This window comes from Brassica napus, chromosome C1 (assembly GCF_020379485.1).
Source record: "Brassica napus cultivar Da-Ae chromosome C1, Da-Ae, whole genome shotgun sequence".
Classification (NCBI taxonomy): domain Eukaryota; kingdom Viridiplantae; phylum Streptophyta; class Magnoliopsida; order Brassicales; family Brassicaceae; genus Brassica; species Brassica napus.
In genome coordinates this window covers 9,668,596-9,681,961 of record NC_063444.1, presented here as the reverse complement: position 1 = coordinate 9,681,961, position 13,366 = coordinate 9,668,596, and the positions used below count along the sequence as shown (strand labels likewise).

Below are 13,366 nucleotides of genomic sequence, written 5' to 3'. Positions count from 1 at the left end.
GACCTCTTCATAATACAATAATGAATACGAATACATAAAATTTATAAGACTGCATAACCAAGGTAGGAATGAAAACCAAACAACTTAATAAGATAAGAAATCCATAACGTTTTAGCAAAATGAAATTGTCTTAGCAAAATGGAAAACAAAATGACTAAAGAGAAATAAGACTGTTATTAGGGAAGCATGCTGACTAGACAGTCTGTACCAGCCACTGGTGGAGTGATTTTGGTGTATGAGATCTAGCCACTACGCTTGATACGCTTAGCTTCCTTCTGGTCGTCAGTGGCCGAAGCACCACCACCACTGCTCTCAGCTACCTCTAAGATTTCCACTTCAGCTCCTGGACGATGGTTTTGTGCGCCAAGAAGAGAAAGTGGCGTATTATTTGGTGGTAAAACTGCTGGTGAGATTATCTTGGTAGCAGTCAAGGAAAGTCGGGTTGAAGTGAAATTGTAGGGGGAGACCTTGATCCTGAATTTCTTTGTCTGGCCAATTGTGTCAATAAAACACTGTGGCAGTGGAACTTCAAGCTCAGCCTCATCTCCACCGTTCTCCTAATGTAATAAAATTCATTTATCAAATTGGTAGACTTTGTGATTATAATATGTGTCAAGATTATGAAAATCTGCTCATGTATCAACAGAACAACAATTACCTGAACATAGGCGTCAATCAACTCTGATGCTTTTCTGCCAGTGAGCTCTTTTCCAGTATCTCCGAGGATGATGAACGTGCACTGCTCCTCATTATCATAGACAGAAAGCTCCACCCGATAGCTAGTTCAAATAGCAAGTGATTAGTATATATGCATTGTCGGATGGAAACATATGTGACAGGAGAATCTTACTTGGCTAATGCAGTAGCATCTTCATTGCGGCATTTTGGACAAAGCAAGGTTGTCGGACCACGGTTTAGCTTGGTCTGGCAATCTTTGCAAGCAATGTAATACCACTCAGCCCCAAGCTTGACATCATCAATTGTGGCAATGCAGTCAAAGTAGGCAACCTAAAATAACATCCCAATAGTTGTGAGCAATTAAATTGAGAAAAGTGCTTGATTCTAATCACGAAATGGGATTTACCTTAGCAGGCTCACGTTTGAGGAACGCAGCAATCTCACTTATTGTGAGAGTCCGCATGGATCTTGAATGGGCGATCTGGAAGGTCCGCATGGATCTTGAATGGAGGTTTAAGGAAGAACATTGAAGTTTCAGCCCTTTCATCGGAGGCGTTTTGCGGGAAGATTTGTGGAAGAGGAATTGAATCGACATGGGGGAAAGAGAAATGGGGAGACGACGATTAGGGTTGTTGAGAGGAGGAGAAAGCTTTGGAAGCTTTGGCTTGAGTCTCGCCAATACGGAGATGAGGGATGATGGGCTGGGAGAAATTGAATAATCTGGCCCACACAACAGAGATTGAGTAAGCCCGCACGAAGCCCGTTCGAATATGTGGGATTTTAATTGGAAAGTGACGTGGCAAAATGATTGGATGAGAATATTTGGCCTAGGTGGCACCCTTCAGAACATCCATAATTAAGCCCTTTTATATAGTGGGATTGCTATGATAGTATGATGCCAAAAAAAGTCAAATTTGTTCTGGTGCAAAAAGTCAAATTTGAAATGTTATAGAAATCTTTCTATTTTGTCTATTTTTTTTAAAAGTAAATGGTAAAAACTAAAAAAAATTAGTTCATGTTATTTTGTGGAATAAAATGACAATTTAGTTGCTACAGAAAATTATTTCCTTTTCCAACCATTAATTCTATTTATTTTTAATATTACTACTTTCACATAATTAATAATATCTCTCATGTTTTTCTTTTTATTTGCTTTTTTACACATTCACAACTTTAATTAGTTTTAAATTCATCATTGTGGGCAAAATATGAGAATCTCCAATTATTTTCTAATTTTTCTGTCACTATTTCTGATTCATAACGAGTTTTTATTAATAAAATAAAATAAATTTTTATCATAGTTTGTTAAAATTATAAATATATTTTATTATGTATTTACTTCTTCATTACATCTTCACATGATTTCACCATCTCCTACTTATAATATTTTGTTTTACAACTACTTTCACATATACGAACGGAAAATGATATGATAGTCTGAAAAGATGATATGCCGTTTTAACTTACATATATAATTTTTTTTAAAATTAAATATAAAATATATCAATTTCATGGTAGTTAGATTGATGTTTGTTTTTATAATTTCTAAGTGATTAGCAAAATAAAAAGTATTGATGGTGGTAGAACCTAAAAAGAAATCAATTTTTTTTTAATTTTTATGGTAACTAATGTTGTGATTTTAGTTGAAAAAAAACATCTAAATGGCAGTAAGTATGTGATTTTTAATTAGTAACTAATTAACATGCTTTTATATAATCGATAAACAAATGAGGCGTACCGGGCCTGTTGGCCCATTCGTTTTCTCTAAATACTTGTTCAATTAACTAGTTTGGACCCAAACATGATCAAAATCGATCATTCAATGAATCGGAACCGACTTACCGATAAACCAAATTGTACCAAACCGATCCGAAGATACAATCGAATATAAATATAAGATTGCCTCACCCTTGGTTGATTTCCTTATTCATCTACGAGCTCTTCTTCTGCTCTCTCTGCATCGCCGACTGTGAAACTTCCCCGAATATGACCGCCGAATCAGCAACCGCCGCACACGATAACATCGTCGTTCCTGACGGAGATGCTGCCAACGGTAACATCACCGCTTCTTCTAAGAAATCCCGTGAGAGCGACCGTCGCCGCCGCAGGCGGAAGCAGAAGAAGAACAAGAAGTCATCTCATGCCGATGTTGAAGACGCGGAGGCTTCTGATTCTAAGAAGAAGGCAGATCCGCAGCAACAGGTAATATTTGTTTCCTTATTCTCGCATTCTAGCGATTGGAGATTTTCTAGGGTTTGCGATTGATTTTCTTTGATTAATGATGTATGATCTTTGCTTCCTCATAGGCCTCTGAGCAGATTGTGATAGAGTATGTAGCAGAACAAGCCGAGTTTGGAGATGGTTTCAGCGATGAGTTTAAGGAGATCTTTGAGAAGTTCAACTTTCGGGAACCTGTTGCCTCTGAGGTAAAACTCTTTTCGTTTGGCTCTTTTGGCGTGACTTAAAATGTTTGTTAATGCTTAGATCTTGATGATACTGTTTTTGCTTGACTAGGACGACGCTGAGAAGGATGAGTCTGAGGAGAACAATGATGTGAGAAAGAAGGTTAACTCAGATTCTGATGCTGACGAGGAAGATCAAGGCAATGAGCAAAAAGAGAAGGGAATCTCTAATAAGCAGAAGAAGGTTCTAATCTCAAAACTAATTATTCTCCTCTTGTTCGTTTTTTTTATTCTTAGCTCAGTATACTACATTCTTTCTTAGATTCCTAAAGTTGTGATTATTTTTATTTTTTCTCAGCTTGAACGGAGGATGAAGATTGCTGAGCTGAAGCAGGTATCCGCTAGGCCTGATGTCGTTGAGGTAAGGATGCATTTATACTTTTCTATGAGTTCCAAATATGGATAGTTAATGCTTTGTGTAGTGTAGTAGTAGCTCTCTATGTTTTATTTATTTCTAACTTTTATTTTTTAATGTTTTTAGGTCTGGGACGCTACTTCAGCTGACCCTAAGTTGTTGGTGTTTTTGAAGTCGTACCGGAATACAGTTCCTGTGCCGAGGCATTGGTCCCAGAAGAGAAAGTATTTGCAGGTTTGTAATATTTCTAGTAATGATGCTGTTAGCTAATTATTATGTTTCTGTGATTTGTGGGTGTGTCACACAGGAGAATTATAACAATAGGGATAGAAATCATCATGCGAATTAAGTTCCTTATACCAATATATGTGCCTCTTGCAGGAGAACGTCTGTGATAAACCTTGGAGCCTGGCCCTGGACTTGTAGGTGTAACTGGAGATGGCCCTTTTTTTGTTCCTTCTATGCATGAATTATTTGGTGCTTAGTCTTTGGAGACGTTTGATGCGTCTTTGAGGAAAAGTGTTTTATGTACATCTAGATGTATCTGGTTTTGTATGCATTTTAGTGATCTTGTTTTAAGATGCATCTGGTTATGTATTACTCATAGGATTCAGTCATGTTTCTTTGCGGTTAGGCTATTGTGTTGCTTGCTCTCTTTTTCTTAAGTTGGTGGCATCTCAGCGGGGTATTAATTTTTGCAGGGAAAGCGCGGTATAGAGAAGCTGCCATTTCATCTTCCTGATTTCATTGCTGCCACCGGCATTCAGAAAATTAGACAGGTATCTTCTCTTGGACAATGAACACCATTATTTTGTTTTTCTATTCACCTGCACATATTTTACTCCTTAGGTGTTTTGGTTTTATAGAAATACTAAATATATATTAGAATAGAACTAATGCTGTCATTATAAAAGTTTGAAAATCTTAATGTTTCACTTTTACTTTCCCTTTTTCAAATTGTATACCAAACCTAAGCTTTCTCTACGCAATGGCCTGCCTCTCTTTTTAACTCATTCAACTAGATTTCTGGATGCAAATTTCATTTCTTCTGTGCTTTTGAGGAACTCTCTTTCTTGTCAATCTCACTCATACACTCTGTTCTATACTTTCATTTGTTCTTGTTAACATTTAATATTTTCAAATCAAATTGTTCTTTATCAGTTTAAGTTTGATGTGTTTAGGTGTAAGTCCTACTGCTTCTACTAGTCAGAGCTAATTACTTTGTGGTTCTTGTGCAGGCTTACATTGAGAAAGAAGATGGTAAAAAGTTGAAGCAAAAGCAACGAGAGCGTATGCAACCAAAGATGGGAAAGATGGACATTGACTACCAGGTTCCCCTCTATAATTTTTCACTGTGGTGTGCATTGATATCTGTTCTTTAACTGATAAGTGAAGATAATTCCTTTCTTTCGCAGGTCCTCCATGATGCGTTCTTCAAATACCAAACAAAGCCGAAGCTGACAGCGCTTGGAGATTTGTATTTTGAAGGGAAAGAATTTGAGGTACTCTCTTGTGATTTTGCATCTTTATCGTTTATTTCACTGCTTGGTTTTATTGCTTTGTGTACCTGAATCTAATTGCAATAATTGGGAAATAGGTTAAACTGAGGGAAACGAAACCAGGAACATTGTCGCATGGCTTGAAAGAAGCTCTTGGTATGGCTGAAGGTGCTCCTCCCCCATGGCTAATCAGTATGCAGGTAATTTATTATGACCTGTCTTCATGATTATTCTGATTGAAATGGAATTGTTTACTAAAAAATCTTTCTCCAACAGCGATATGGTCCTCCGCGGTCTTACCCACACCTGAAAATTCCTGGTCTTAATGCTCCTATACCGCATGGAGCTAGCTTTGGTTATACTGGTGGCTGGGGGAAACCTCCAGTTGATGAGGTATATATATCTATATCCTTACTTCAGTTAACTTTCCGTGCCATTCACTAACATATTTTTGTTGCTTCCCGTTGTTTGTGTTATGCAGTTTGGACGTCCATTGTATGGAGATGTCTTTGGCGTCCAGCAACAAGATCAGCCCAATTATGAAGTAAGTATTTTCTCCTCCCTGTGTTCTGTTTTAAAATTCTATATTCTACGTGGAAGGAATTCAGCATAAAGGATAGTTTGTGCGTTTTGAAAAAAGTGGACTGAAACTATAACATATAGGCTTCTTGTGAACTATTTCAAAATCATCATATTTTGTTGATACAATGTGATGGTTCTTTTTTTATCATGATATTAGGACGAGCCTATTGATAAGAGCAAGCACTGGGGTGATTTGGAGGAAGAAGAAGAAGAAGAGGAAGAGGAGGAAGATGAACAAGAAGAGGAGATGGATGAAGAGGAACTAGAAGACGGCATGGAATCGGTTGATACACTGTCAAGGTATTATTTTACCTTTTCGCGACGAGGTGTATCTGTTTGCTCATAATATAATATAAATATGAAACTGAATGATTTTCCCCTTTTTGCAGCACTCCAACTGGCATTGAGACACCGGATGCAATTGAGCTTCGTAAGGAACAGAGAAAGGAACCCGATAGGCCTCTGTATCAGGTAGCGAACCTAATCTTTTATTTATGCATCTTCACTTTATCTTCCACCTTGTGGGAGCATTCTCTTTATTAGACGTAAAGCGAAATTTCACTACTAACTCGAGTGGTTGGTTCTTTTTTAATATCTGAAAGGTACTTGAAGAAAAGGGAGAGAGTGTTGCTCCTGGAACAGTGCTGGGAACCACACACACATACGTCATTAAAACTGGTACTCAGGACAAGACAGGAGCGAGAAGGGTAAGCAATCGATACTTAAAATTTCCAGATACTTAATTGATAGCAATTCATGGTTGGTTAGAATTAAGGCTTGAAAATTTAGATATAATTTTGATCTTTTTAGATTGTTGAGTCAATAGGCTGTGTATTAGTTTTTAGTATCCTTCAAGTCCGTGTGTTGTTTTGAGAATTGCCGGTATTAGGTAGTGTCTATGAAGTTTTGGTATATGCCTCCTCGATGTTATGTTTTTTATGATAAGTCGCAAACTTATGCAATTGTGACTATTTTTGAACAGGTTGATTTGTTGAAAGGACAAAAGACAGATCGTGTGGACGTTAGCTTACAGCCAGAAGAGCTGGATGCCCTGGAGAATGTTTTACCTGCCAAGTAAGTAGTAGTAACACCTGTGTTGATTTTAATCTCGACATTAAGATAAGGAATAGTGTTCTAAACTATACATTGTGATTTTGGAAAGGTATGAGGAGGCAAGAGAAGAGGAGAAACTGCGCAATAAGCCAGAGGACTTCAGTGACATGGTGGCCGAGGTAAATAGACTTCATTTATATATGTTTTAACACTATTGATGTGAATGCGGGATGATTAACACATTTTTTACTTTGGTGGAATGGTTACAGAATTCGAAGAAAAGGAAGCGTGACAAGGAAGGGAAGAAAAAGAAAGATTTCAAGTTTTGAAGAAGCTTGTGTGAGATAGAGTGAATTCATTTTCCTGAGAATGTGTTTAGCTTTACATAACCCTGAAGGAGAAAGGGAGGTGGGGTAGAAGATATTTTGAGTTTAGAAAAAACCTAAATGCTATGTGTTACCTGAAGTAAAAAAAACACACTTGTTTGAACAAATTCGAAGTCTAAAAGCCTGAAATAAACTTATGAAACTTGAAGAATAAACAACATCGTTTCTGTATGAGATCGTTCCATGGTTCTTGCCTTGTTTTAGAACTTAAGTTATGTGCTACTGTAACATGATCTGTTTTAAAGAGTCGTATTTCTATGACGTAACAAAATATAATTAATGAAGAAACATTGAATGTCGTCGAGTTAGTGTGGTGTCTCGCATTTTGACATATGAACTCCAATAAACACTGAATTCAAATGATTAGGTCACGTACACCTCATTCCGGAAGAGCAATGTGGCGGTGACAACTGGAAGATTATCACGGCCACTCGTTATTCGCAGCCTTACCACGCCATGCGCCTTTGCCTTTCTTTCTCTTCACTCGTTTTTCTGTGTGAGAAGTGAGAACTGAGAAGTGAAGGCCTTCAAGGTTTTAACCTAAGTGGATTTACTCACTAATATAATTACACAATGATTAATGTTTGCAATTTTTGTTTACCGAGCTTTCATGTTCAGTCAATCTAAATATGTGTGAAATCAGATTTAAGACAGTGCACCCGATCAATTTAAAATATATCTTGGCATAAATTTTCAAACTGAAAAGAATACATATATGAACATAACACAGACAGTGATTCATTGACAAATATATCTTGGCATATTATTAGATTAGTTGGATCTAAATGGCAGATAGGAGAACAAAACAAATTGAGTGTAATTAAGAACATAGATAGGAATAGAAATTTACCACAAACATATATTTTCATATTGTTTTGCACACTCACTGGTAAGTAACTCTTCTTTCTGTTGTCAACACCTTATGCCCATAAATGAAAAGGTTGGATTCGGTTCTCTCCACTATAATCCAATCTATAAGTTTAGAAGTCTCTATCAAGATATAATCGTCTCTAACTAATTGTGTCAGTCATGGAACATGACTCATTGTCTAACAGCTTCCTAAGCTAGGAATCCTATAGTTTAGTTAGACAGGAATCATATGATTGATATCCTCTTATAGAACATTAGGTGAATAAACCATGTATTTCTAGCAAGTAAACAATTTTAATAAATGACAAGTTGATAACCCCTTTAACATAAGTGGGTATTTTTTAAAAAGAAGACTAAAGCTTCTTTTGTGGGAAGTAATAACACATACAAGAAGAGACAAACCCAAACATAACCCGGAACAAAATCGAACCAATCCGAACCAAACCGATTTTGAGTCTAACCCAAAACTCCACCATGAATTATTCAATCAGCCTATATAAAGAACCATAGAGGTTATCTCTGCCACTTACACTTCTCACTTCAGAAAATGAAGAACTCATATTTACAAAGTCATAGGCTTGTGCTTCTATTTTCATTTTCTTTGGTCCTATTTCTTAACACGGAGCTGAGTCATCTTGCATCTGCAGGAGGCACAAACAAGAACACCAAGGTATGTAACGCAATGTATATTTTCAAAATCGCCAAGAGTTCACTGATTTTAAACTTTCTTAATAGGTTTATATAGTTTACCTTGGAGAAAGAGAACATGATGATCCCGAACTCGTCACAGCTTCTCATCATCAAATGCTTGAATCTCTGCATGAAAGGTACTTAGTTTAATCATCTCCAAAATGCCATGTTTCGATACAGATAATATCGTACATCCCTTTCTTGTAACCCAAGAAACTCATCTCGCCTCTGTTTTTTTTTTTATATTTTTGTTTAACATGTGGTCTTTTTTTCACTTACATCTCTCACCATGTTATATACAGCAAAGAAGAGGCACATAACTCAATGATCTACAGCTATCAACATGGATTCTCTGGTTTTGCTGCACTTCTTACATCTTCCCAGGCAAAGAAAATCTCAGGTACTCAACACAACTCACATCTATAATAGATTTGAGCTTTGAACCGGAACTTGTGATCATATTAGCCTCTGACAGTAATCTAAACCGGATTCTTGTATATTAACACAGAGCACCCATCAGTAATCCATGTGATACCAAACCGGATTGTGAAACTGAAAACCACAAGAACTTGGGATCACCTTGGCCTCTATCAAGTTCCAACTTCTTCTTCTCCATCATCTGTGAAAGGTCTTCTCAATGAAACCAACATGGGCAGTGATGCTATCATCGGGCTCTTGGATACTGGTCTCTCTACACTCTCTTCTCTATACATATAAGATGTCTCATTGTCTCACATGCATGTATATATATATGTATGTATACATAGGAATATGGCCAGAGTCAGAGGTATTCAACGATCAAGGCTTTGGACCAATACCTAAGCGTTGGAGAGGAAAATGTGAATCTGGAGAAGACTTTAACGCCACGGTTCATTGCAACAACAAGCTTATAGGAGCTAAGTACTACCAAAAAGGCATGATGGCGGAGATTAGAGGAAAACGCAAATACATGGCCACAGAATCCAGAGAATTCAAATCCAACAGAGATGCAATTGGTCACGGCACCCATACAGCCACAATAGCTGGTGGATCATTTGTTTCCAATGCAAGCTTCTATGGTCTAGCCCAAGGTAATGATATATACCTAACCCTAGCCTGGAAACAACCTAGCTTGAGAGTCAAGGTACCGTTCTTAGAAGAAACTAGTTTAATTTTGTTTCCTTTCCTAACTGATGTGGGATTCTTCTCAGGTACGGTCCGAGGTGGTGCTCCACGGGCCCGTATAGCCTCGTACAAGGTGTGCTGGGACTTGTTCTTCCTGGGATGCTCGATAGTTGATATGTGGAAGGCTTATGATGATGCTATACATGATGGGGTTGATGTTCTCTCGGTTTCTTTAGGAGGGAATGTTCCAGAGGGTTCTGAGGTCGATCAAGTCGATTTTGTCGCGGCTTTTCACGCCGTGGCTAAAGGGATTCCGGTTGTGGCTGCGGCAGGAAACGATGGTCCTAATGCTCAGAGTGTTATAAATGTTGCTCCTTGGTTCTTGACCGTTGCTGCAACTACTCTTGACCGGTCTTTTCCTACAAAGATCACTCTTGGCAATAACCAAACCTTCTATGTAAGTAAGCTTAATACAAAAACATGAACTCAACTTCTTATTACCAATTAGTCTTGAACACTTAACTTCTTGCTGTGTTAATTAGGCTGAATCTTTGTTCACTGGACCGGATATTACAACCGGTTTAGCTTTCTTGGAGTCATACCGTCACAATACTACTGATATGAAGGGGAAAACAGTTCTTGTTTTCAATAAACCCGTTTCAAAGGAAGGTCTAGCAGCAGTCATTTTAGCTCAAAGCGTTCCTGATGAATCTTATCCCTACATTTTAACAAGTTACGAACATGGAGCCGACATTTTACAATACATCCGCACAACCAGGTCCTCTAATCTTTAACCATTTAAAGTCTGTCTATTCTTCTTACAAAACATTATTGATCTGATGTTAAAACCACAGATCACCCACTGTGAGAATAAGCGCGGCTACGACATTAACCGGTCCCCCTGCAGCTGCAAAGGTTGTTGCGTTCTCATCTAGAGGTCCTAACTCTGTCTCACCAGCCATTCTCAAGGTTATAATAACTAAAGCCATTGTTGTCTCTAGTTGAAACATTTTTGATAGATGATTGATATCACATTATATACTATGTAGCCTGATATAGCAGCTCCTGGTGTTAACATACTCGCGGCACTAAGTCCCCTTGATCCTGACAGCCACAAAGGATTTGGACTACTATCAGGGACATCAATGTCGACTCCTGTGGTGTCCGGAATCACAGCTCTCCTCAAATGTCTACACCCTGATTGGTCTCCTGCTGCTATTAGATCAGCTTTGGTCACAACAGGTTCTTCTTCATCTCAGCTTCTTCTTACGTCACCAACGGTCTTATACTAATCTAATCTCTTTTTTGAAGCTTGGAGGACAAGTAAGTCTGGAGAACCTATCTTTGCTGAAGGATCAAACAAGAAGCTTGCAGATCCATTTGACTATGGAGGAGGTCTTGTAAACCCTGAAAGCGCCGCAGACCCTGGACTTGTTTACGATATGGAAATCAAAGATTACATCAGTTACATGTGTTCAGCTGGTTATAACGACACATCGATCTCTCGTGTCCTCGGTAAAAAGACTAACTGTCCATCTCCTGTGGCATCGATTCTTGATATCAACTTACCTTCGATCACGATCCCAAATCTTGATCAAGAAGTCACACTCACGAGAACTCTAACCAACGTTGGACCAAACAATTCAGTCTACAAAGCTGTGATCGAGTCTCCTCTCGGTGTTACTCTCACTGTCTCCCCGACCACACTCGTGTTTGACTCTGGAGAGGTGCTCTCTTACGCGGTGACGGCTAAAACGAGTCATAAAGTAAACACTGGTTACTTTTTTGGAAGCTTAACGTGGACTGATGGTGTTCATGATGTTAGAATCCCTGTCTCTGTTCAGACAACGATCATGACCAAGCCTTGAGAGACATAAACTCAAATCTCTATTCAAAATGTGTAATCAAGATCATTATAATAATAAAGATCTAATCATATTGAAAAAAAAACGTAACGTTTCCTCATTTATTCACCACACAAGAGCATGTACAACGAGGGTTTTTAATAAATCCTAAAGTACAAATCCTTCACTATTAACCATATAATATTAATATTAAACTCATATTGCTTAAGGATCAATCCTTTCCTAAGGATTGTTTTGCGTGAATCCTTGTTGACGTGGCAGTTGAGTTTTGTCTATCGCGTGAAGGGTTTTCCGTGTTCGTGTCATTTGTAGTGGAGAGGAGAAAAAAAAAAGTTTGTCTCTTTGATGAATCGACAGGTTATTATGTTCTTTCTCTTCTGATTCTTTGGATTTACATAGGGATTCATGTGGTTTTCTTCGCAAATTAGGTTACGTAATTGGGGATTAGGGTTTTCAATCGAATCGGGTTTCATCACAATAAATATTTCAATTTAATAAATAAATATTTCAATTTAACATGTTTTAATTTTTTTTTAAAAAATTAAAAATATTTTCAAATTTATTATTTTTTTATTCTTAATGATTCCTAATGAATAACACTATTGGACATACTTATTTGATTAGAATCCTTAACTATTTAAAAAAAAATAATAATAATATAATATACCTAAGGATTCCAATGATGAGTACACCATTGGAGATGCCCTAAACATAGAGAGACACATTATGTCTTATGTTTACACTTAGAGACACATTGTCTAGTTGACACACTTTATGTGTACAGTTGTTTTATTTTGAACAGAAATGACCTTCCTTTAGATAAGCTGAAGAATATTTTTTTTAAAGAGGCATCCGAAAGCTAACTAGATTTATGTCTGACTGCAGTTAAAGTTAAAGGTTTAAACAGTTTGAGGACGAAAAAATCAACGTACAATTCAACAACAATTGAGTTACTGTTATAAAAAGAACTGGAATTTTATTATATTGCAGGAATTTAAATAAAGCAAAATTTTATACCCGTACGAAGAAGATAATACTGATAAGAAAAGAGGATGTGTTATTGAAGGAGAAGGATAGTGTGTTTACAAACGAACACAAACGTTCGTATATATAGAAGGAAATTTACTGTGCAAATAGTGCAGCGGGCCCCACATCTTTTTATATTTTCAACGAAAACGGTGGCTGCTGCTTTCTTTGACTTTCGTAACACTCCCCCTTGGGGGCCGGTGTCATTATCCGTTCTCGCTTAACGTCTTTGTTGTCTCGTTAAAAACCTTTCTAGGAAAACCCAATGGGAAAAACCATAGTAAGGTAAAAAGAGTACAACTACGTAAGCTCCCCCTCGAATGAGCAGTCATAAATCCTTCTGATGATGCATTCCAATGTTACGAACATGTTTTCTGAATATCGAAGTCGGAAGTGATTTTGTGAAGAGGTCAGCTGCATTATCGCATGATTGGACATATCTTACTTCAATCTCTTTCTTCTTCACGAGCTCTTGAGTGTATGAGAAGAACTTCAGATGAATATGCTTCGTTCTATCGCTTTTGATATATCCGTCCTTTGTTTGAGCAACACATGCTGCATTATCTTCATATAAAATAGTTGACTCCGTATTTTTGCCAATCCCGCTGCTTGAACAGATGTGTCGGCTTATTGATCTCAGCCATACACATTCTCTACTTGCTTCATGGAGTGCAATGATCTCAGCATGATTTGAAGAAGTAGCCACGAGCGTTTGTTTCTGGGAACGCCAAGATATAACAGTGCCTCCGATCGTAAAAACGTATCCTGTTTGCGATCGGGCTTTGTGTGGATCTGA

At 37.6% G+C, this 13,366-nt stretch overlaps 3 protein-coding genes across 3 annotated transcripts; 2 read left to right on the top strand and 1 right to left on the bottom strand.

Moving 5' to 3' along the window:
* Nucleotides 1–13: 13 nt before the first annotated feature.
* LOC106373034 lies at nt 14–1,288 on the bottom strand. Its single transcript, XM_013813269.3, has 4 exons — nt 1,085–1,288; nt 851–1,008; nt 659–779; nt 14–557 (listed from the first exon to the last, which is right to left on the bottom strand). The coding sequence occupies exons 1-4, from the start codon at nt 1,271–1,273 to the stop codon at nt 243–245; spliced, it is 783 nt and encodes a 260-aa protein (XP_013668723.1). The 5' UTR covers nt 1,274–1,288; the 3' UTR covers nt 14–242.
* Nucleotides 1,289–2,592: 1,304 nt separating this feature from the next.
* Nucleotides 2,593–7,186, top strand: LOC106375720 (splicing factor 3B subunit 2-like). Its single transcript, XM_013815702.3, has 17 exons — nt 2,593–2,880; nt 2,985–3,104; nt 3,193–3,324; nt 3,439–3,501; nt 3,622–3,729; nt 4,197–4,274; nt 4,734–4,826; nt 4,911–4,997; nt 5,093–5,194; nt 5,271–5,387; nt 5,476–5,538; nt 5,734–5,876; nt 5,966–6,047; nt 6,179–6,283; nt 6,559–6,650; nt 6,739–6,808; nt 6,899–7,186. Exons 1-17 carry the CDS (start codon nt 2,665–2,667, stop codon nt 6,956–6,958), a joined length of 1,731 nt encoding a protein of 576 aa, XP_013671156.1. The 5' UTR covers nt 2,593–2,664; the 3' UTR covers nt 6,959–7,186.
* A 1,209-nt stretch (nt 7,187–8,395) lies between these two features.
* On the top strand, nt 8,396–11,629 carry LOC106375719 (subtilisin-like protease SBT3.13). The gene is made up of 10 exons (XM_013815701.3): nt 8,396–8,555; nt 8,621–8,712; nt 8,878–8,975; nt 9,084–9,260; nt 9,343–9,645; nt 9,766–10,136; nt 10,222–10,457; nt 10,534–10,648; nt 10,729–10,921; nt 10,991–11,629. Exons 1-10 carry the CDS (start codon nt 8,433–8,435, stop codon nt 11,545–11,547), a joined length of 2,265 nt encoding a protein of 754 aa, XP_013671155.1. The 5' UTR covers nt 8,396–8,432; the 3' UTR covers nt 11,548–11,629.
* Nucleotides 11,630–13,366: the final 1,737 nt, after the last annotated feature.